Raw genomic sequence first — 8052 nt, 5'->3', positions numbered from 1 at the left:
CCCCTGAGAAAGAACAGCGAGAGCCGCCCTGATATCTGCTCTGTGATAGCAGCCAACATGACTCCCGTACCGACTGCGGCTGTCTCGCGTGGGCTGTGCAAACCGAGCGCCAACATTGTTATTGGCTACAAAAGCACACGAAACCATTGCTTTTTCTCTGTTTTGCATCTCGTGACAAAAGCCTGTCTGGTCTGAGCGGATGCTCTGTGAATCAATGGCTGCTTTAGACAAGCTTACAGTGCACAACATACATGTGGGAGCTCAGCTATGCTGCAGTGAAGCGCCTCATGCATGGAGAGAACCAGAGTGAATGTGTTGCCATTTAAGGTAGAGCACAAGTCTTGTCATTCACGTATAAAATAAATAGCTAAATGATATCGACATGTCTTAAGAAACAAGATAAGACAAAAATGGCACCTAAAGGGAATCCTGAGGGGAAAAAAAATCTCTAATTCAGTAAATGGTGCAGAGGTTGTGCCGGGCGGTGGGTGGGGGGATAGGAAGATCCGAGGAGAATGAAATGACTTGTGCAGCTCACATGAAGACAGCAGGCAGCCGTGTAAAAAAACAAACACTACCGGACACTGTGAACGGGAACAATACGGGCGCCTTAAAAATCACAGGGCTGTTTGAGAAGAGATTGGACCGATTTTCAGATTCTTGGCTTCATTTGCCACCGGAATTTGTATTTCATGCTGCCTGTTGAGTTAATCATAACAGCACACTTTCTAGTAAGTTGTGTATGTGGAGGGGATTTGTGTAAATGTATCAGGATAAAGGAGAAGCAGCCTGGAGCGGAGGGTTAGTCGTGTTGCGGTGGCTGAGTCTAATGATGTGCCGTGGTTTTGGCAGTGACGAGTGACAGCTCCTGTATTCTGCAGCATGCAAAGATCTGTGCTGAATCTGAAAACCACAGGCAGAGCCTGTACACACGAGAAAAGAGCAAACTGTCTACAAATCGCACTAGATAGAAGATCTGCAGTTGAAGAAAGATAGAAATGCTATTGAATTATTACTATCATTTACTGTAAAGAAGTAAGAGAGCACGTGATAAGACATGTGTGAAACTAACATTATACAAAAATGATTTTACCATTCAGAATAAAGCATTTTAGAGAGAAGTTTCACTTCCGTCAGTGGACAGGGGTCATCATAGGCACTCTGATTGCTTAGCCCCATATGCAGCAGAGTGCAATGCACTGTGTGTTGTGACGCATTCCTCCCATAACCATTTTTGTGTGACTGTGTGTCCACGGTACACCTTCTGTTGGCTCAGACCAGGCTGGGTAACCTTCGTTGCCCTCACATATCGACGAGCCTTGGGCGGCCAACACCCTGTCGCCGGTTTGTGGTTTGTCCCTCCTCGGACCAGTGTTGGTAAATTCTCTGCACTGCTGACCGTGAGCAACCCAGAAGCCCCGCCATTTCAGAGATACTCTTACCCAGTCGCCTTGCTAGAACAATTTGGCACTTGTCCAAGTTGCTCAGATCTTTATTCCTGCATTTCTCCTGCATCCAATACGAAAACTGATTGTTTGCTCACCATCTTATCATCCTTAATATGTTGCCTTGTTAGGGGATATACTATAGTGATTGTAGTAATTGTCATTTTCTTTATTTTTAATATAATAAAATGAATTAAGTATTACACTTACACACATATAACACTTAAAACAATATTAGTAGTGTATTTCTTTTTTTAAATACAATATAATATTTGAAAAATGATGTAGAATTTAATATATTATATATAATACTTAAAAGATTACTCTTTATTTTAGGGTGTCCTGGTTATAGTGTAATTATAAGGACTGAGTAATATTAATTCACTACATGTACTTACTATAGTGTTATGGTTAGGATTAGGGTTCGGTTTAGGGTTAGTTGCATGCAATTATGCATAATTTATAGTTATTACTATAGTTACTACATGTAACGTGTAACAAGGACACTAAAATAAAGTGTTACCTACTTAAAATAATATTATTAATTGTAATTGTAGGTTATAATAATGATAGTTATCACATTTATTTCTTTATTTTTAATCATATATACAAACATCAAGTTTATTGTGTTATTATTAGACAGAACATAGGCTACTCAAATCTAATTAAAGGTTAATGTTTTTCATGAAAACGCAATGAGTCGCACCAACGCCTCACTGCGCAGGAGGCAAATGCTCTGATTTGTCAAGGTCAATTAATGGAGCCAGCTTAAGGGACGAAAAAAAAAAGAAACTCGCACGCCCTCAGGGCCCTGAATCCTAACATAAACCGCATTAAATGACATGAATTCATGCCACCCAATTAAGATCATTTTGGAAGTTGTCATACACAACTGTGATGTTACTGTTACCTTCATTCCACGCTGTTTATTCTTTACTTTTATACATGTATGGTGTGCAATTTCTTAACGGGTCAAATAAAACTCAAGAACCTGCGTTCATCTCAACATTTACTAATACATTTTTAAAATCAAAAGTTGTATCTGTTAACGTTAGTTACTGTGAGCATGAACATTTTTATGATCTAACATAAATGCTGTAAGAATATATTGCTCGGTTTTAGTTTGTGTTAGTTAAAGCATTCACTAATGAGTCCGTATGTTACTAAACAAATCTTACACATTTTTTTCAGTGGTGTAATTAAATTAAAGTAAAATAAATTAGTAACATTTTTCTTGCACGTTGAATACATGTGAAACATTATTCATTGTATATATATATACATATACTGTATATAGATAGAGATTTTATTATTATTATTATTTTTATGAATATTAAGTTAAAAAGAGTTGAACGAAACATTTTCATAAAACAAATGTATATTGTTTTATATTTTTATTGGTGGTCTTATGTTTTTCTTGTCACATGACAACAAGATGGCTTCCTTTTAATTAGGCTTTTTTTACAATATGGAGACAGTTACACGCTAAGACTTCTTTTACTTGTCACGCACACTCAAAAAAACATTTAAATAACGTTTATCATCATATGGTTTGTATCCTTTGCATTGCAATGTAACTAAACAGCTTGAAAATAAAAACGAACCTCATAATTTGTTGCATGTGAGTTACACACTTAATGATCACATGATTTCTTAGGTTTGCTTTTGGTGTGTTTGGACTCTCTCTTTAAGAGCAGGACCCCTGCACCTTTAAGGCTGCAGATGAGAGAGAGAGAGAGAGAGAAAGAGAGAGAGTGAGAGGGGGGTGTTGTGTTGTGTGATGCTCTGGTGCTGATGCTGAGCTCTGGAGTGATCAGTGCAGCAGGGGAAGATGCGCGTGCTTGCTGACTGCTGGACGGTGCGAGGTGGTGAAGAGGGATGTTGCTCTGAGTACAGCTAACAGCCATCGTCTCGATCCCTTCACGCGCTGGACTTTCAGAGCTTTTTCTTTTTAGTTTCTTTTTAGTTCTTTTTTTTTCTTTTCTGTAAACTTTTCCGATATGATTTGTAATCATTAATAATTCAGTGGATTTACTTTCCCGCTGTTTTACTCCTCGCACGAGACTACACCTGTGCGCAGTGCCCTCTCAGTAAGCGCGCGCTCTGACTCAGCATCGCACCTGCCCGCCGCTCACCATCTCGCGCGAGCCACAGCTGGATCCCAGCTCGGAGACAATCAGCCTGGGAGCGCACGCGAGCGATATGCACCCTCTCCACTGGAACTACTAATTACAGATATTCATATTCCTGCGCAACGTTTTTGTTTTTTTTTTTTTTTTTCTCTTCTTTTTTTCTTTTTTCTTTTTCTTTTTTTGGAGGAAAAGTGTGCAGTGGGCAAAGAAAAATCTTAGTTTGGAGATTGAAAGGAGCGGGGCATGTGGATATTGGCCATCATCTTTTTCCAGTGCATTTTGAATGGTGAGTAGTGTTTTATTTTTTTATTGTAACTTCGTTGAAATTAATTAACATCGCAATGCACTAGGAATACATTTAAGCACGTTTGAAATACGATGCATCCTGGTCCAGTCGATTTAGTCTCTCTTTAATTCACAACACCATTTGTATATTCTTTTAAAAGGTTTACACATATCATTTCAGTGCTTATCATAAATATCATGCATGCAATTTCCCTCCCTGATAGTTATATCGCAAATTAATTTGTGCAAGTAATTCAGGTGAAACCAGTACAGCAGCAGACTCCTAAATAGGCATTTAAATCGTCTGTTTTATATGATTAGTCACTTTATTACATTTAACAGCTTATAATACTAAATAAACAAGCAAGCATGATTATGCAAATACCCTCAAGTGCATCAAGAATGTCAAAAATATGAATCTTGACATCCTGTTTGGACCAAACCTAATTTGATGTGACAAATTTTGTTTTGTTATTCCTTCCCTTTCTTTATTATGACCTTATTATATTTTTACATGTAACATTTTACATATAATACATATTTTATTTTAAGTGTAGAAAAACAGATTTGCTGGTGCACTTTTTTTAAAATACACACAATTATTATTATTTGTTTTAAAGTAATTAAGCAGTTTATATTAATTTAAAAAGCACCAATAAAACCCTGAAAAGCATCTAAAAAAAAAGAAAAAGAATTACAAAAAATTGCTGTATTGTGGCATAGTGACACAGCCGCCATGTTTCAAGAAGAAGCACTGGAGCATTGAATGAAAAAATAACTCGCTGTCACTCAATTGGCACTTTATGGAATGCTTTCACTGTGACCTTTTCACAAAACATTTATTCAAAAAAAAAAAAAAAAAAATTCCATGTGGGTGTCCGAATCATATTGACCTCTAAAAAAACAAACAATTCTACCGCAAATGCTCGACAGGAGGGAAGTGTTGATGGCTTTAAAATGGAGAGACAGTGAGTGGGTGCTGGTTGCTGGGCTAAATCAGGATGGGTGTGTTTGTGGTGGAATAGAGAGAGAGTGAGAGGGGGGTTATGAGGGGTGGGGGGAGGAAGCAAGGAGAAAATGGGGCCATTTAGGTGGCTTTAACAGAGTAACACTGTGGAGCGTTAATATCAGACCCAGGCCTCTCCACATAGACTGACCGGTGATAGCAAGAACAGGAGATGCATTTTGATAGGATGCACACACACACACAAAGCGTACACAGCAATGTTTTAGCATAAAGGGTGTTGTTGAATGCCATGAGGCCACATTCTATTGAATCATATCAGTCTAATTTTCCATCTTTTGAATTATTTTTTCCAAGCTTTATCAGTTTTCTGCAGGACTGCGATGAAGGGAAATGGACACAATCGTTTAACCTCAATTGATGGTGTATCAATGAAATTGATTATCATTTCAGAGGGATTTTGTTTTTGGCCAATTGAGTGGTGCATGTCTACTGAACTGTGTTCAAATGAGCATTTCTAAAAAGCATTTTAAGTGTTTCTCTTTGAATCAATATGGTCCCATTTGTGCCACTGCTTTCTAGTCGTGTATGTGGGTCTCTGAGGCTCCATTGATCAGCGTTCTGATGCAGTGCCGCTGCTGTCAGTGCAGTGAGCTTTCTCTCTCTCTCTCTCTCTCTCTCTCTCTCTCTCTCTCTCTCTCTCTCTCTCTCTCTCTCTCTCTCTCTCTCTCTCTCTCTCTCTCTCTCTCTCTCTCTCTCTCTCCTCTCTCTCTCTCTCTCTCTGGCCAGTGTAGCATGTTTCTTGCGGGTGTGTGGGGGAGAGAGAGAGAGAGAGAGAGAGAGAGAGAGGAGAGAGAGAGAGAGAGAGAGAGAGAGAGAGAGAGAGAGAGAGAGAGAGAGAGAAAAGAAGCCATACAAAATGAGCCTTTCATGATTTGGTTAAGCTCACAGCCCAGTTCTCCACTGGTCTCTATGGAAACCCCTGAAATGTATGTTGGCGCAGTGGCCTTGGAGCTTTCTGTACAGGTGACCCCGGAAGTGTTTCCGTAATGAGTAGCAGAGGGAAACGTGGCGTGCTTGTTTGGGGTGTTTATCTGGAAGGATTAATTAATTCCCTGGTCTCTTAAATATCCCTTTTGAGATGTCATATTTTTTTCCTTTTTTGTTGATCAGCGCTGTTGCAGCTTGTACACTCTTAGAAAAGAAGGTTCATTTGGGTTTCTATATAGAACCCTAGGGTTCTTGAATACATTTTAAAGAAACCTTTATGCCAAAAAGGTTCTATATAAGTGTAACCATTCTGAGTGGGATTCGAACCAGCTTTTCCAGCATGGGAGGCAGGCGCTTGACAAGGACACTAAAAACCGCAGCATCTAGCATCAGTCGCTAGTGCGCCTCTTGATGCCAAGTGAGTGAGGTTTACCTGCATAGCTCTTTACTAACTGGCCATCGTTACACTCACTCCCATCCGGGTCACGGCACCAATGTAATCCCTCCGGTTCTACTCGCAACCACTCAGACTGAGATTCGAACCAACGTTTAGTTTCCGGCATGGGAGGAGGGCGCGCTAACAAGGACACTAAAGACCACATCAGCACTAGTCGCTAGTGCGCCTCTTGAGATCAGGGGAGTGAGGTTTACCTGCACAGCTCTTTACTAGCTGGTCTTTATTACACTTACTCCCATCCGGGTCACGGCACCAATGTAACCCCTCCGGTTCTACTCGCAACCACTCAGACTGAGATTCGAACCAACGTTTTGTTTTCGGCATGGGAGGAGGGGCGCGCCAACAAGGACACTAAAGACCACATCAGCACCAGTCGCTAGTGTGCCTCTTGAGATCAGGGGAGTGAGGTTTACCTGCACAGCTCTTTACTAGCTGGTCTTTATTACACTCACTCCCATCCGGGTCACGGCACCATAACCCCTCCGGTTCTACTCGCAACCACTCAGACTGAGATTCGAACCAACGTTTTGTTTTCGGCATGGGAGGAGGGCGCGCTAACAAGGACACTAAAGACCACATCAGCACTAGTCGCTATAGCGCCTCTTGAGATCAGGGGAGTGAGGTTTACCTGCACAGCTCTTTACTAGCTGGCCTCCGTTACATAAGGAGAAATGTCTTAAAGTCCCTTTGTAGTCAATAATGGTTTCCCTTAAAACTCATCTTTGATCACCAAAATTACACATTTAAACGTTTTTTTTTTTCTTTGAAAAAAAAATCTTCATAATAGCTCCAAAATAGCTTGAATGTAACTCTACAACCCTTGCCTAATTTAGTATACACGGTTCTATGAATACGCAAATTAGCCCCGCCTCCACTCACTCGCACCAGCTCAGAGATCCACTCGTTGAAGTGATTGGTTACAAGGTAGTTTGTGACGTCAGCCACACCAGCGATTTCAAATCGCGTTCTTTGGTTCACTGCAGTTTTAAGGAGAAAATACTCAGCAATGGTGTTGACTTATGAATTTACACATGGTTTGTCCTAAAGCATATTAAAAACAACGCATAGACATATAAACAACATTAAAAGCTTGATTTTCGCCACTGGGGGACTTTAAATGATTGCATAATACTTTTACGTTTAACATATTATTTAATTTCCCCCATTGATATAGTATGTTTTGACCTGTTTTTAAAATGAAAACAAAACAAATTATTTAGAAATAAATTCATAAAAGTATTACATGATGGGAAACACTGAACGGTTCTATATGAAGCGCCTGACAGAACCATTAGAGAACCTTTTCTTCTAAGAGTGTAGATGCACAATTAATATAGTTAATACAATTTTTATAATGTAGTCCTAATAACATTCACACTGCTTTTTCCAAGCTCAGCTTTCTAATATTGAACAACAAATGTTTTAGCATGTAAAATCACGCTGAGTTGTTTTCAATGGCTCTTGTGTTGGTGAAGAGCTCTCGAGACCGTGTGCATATTAACACACAAATGTAATTGGAACAACATAAGCATCCTCGCACAGACGGAGCCCAAAGTAGGTGCGATGTTGTTTTTGTAAACTGATGCTAGGGGCCAACTCTGACATACACTCAAATGGACACGAGTAAACAGCGCGGCGTAGAGCAAAGTGCCCAATCAGCTGTCGCTTTCCATGAGATGGTTTTTAAGAGAGCTTTTAGCTGAGTCCAGATCAAACAGACAAAAGTGTGTGGGCATATCCATTTGTTTTGCTCAACTGTACGCCTGGGTTTTTAAGACT

At 39.9% G+C, this 8052-nt stretch overlaps 1 protein-coding gene across 1 annotated transcript in view; it reads left to right on the top strand.

Moving 5' to 3' along the window:
* The first annotated feature begins 3260 nt into the window (after window positions 1-3260).
* The window catches only part of dscama (Down syndrome cell adhesion molecule a), a 77413-nt gene continuing 72621 nt past the window's right edge, over window positions 3261-8052 (top strand). The window contains exon 1 of the mRNA XM_084401047.1: window positions 3261-3863. Within this exon, the coding sequence (XP_084257173.1) occupies window positions 3821-3863 (43 nt within the window). The 5' untranslated portion in view covers window positions 3261-3820. The remainder of the gene's footprint in view (window positions 3864-8052) is intronic.

Source organism: Rutilus rutilus (genome assembly GCF_951802725.1).
Source record: "Rutilus rutilus genome assembly, chromosome: 25".
Taxonomy (NCBI): Eukaryota; Metazoa; Chordata; class Actinopteri; order Cypriniformes; family Leuciscidae; genus Rutilus; species Rutilus rutilus.
This window is presented reverse-complemented; position numbering and strand designations above follow the sequence as displayed.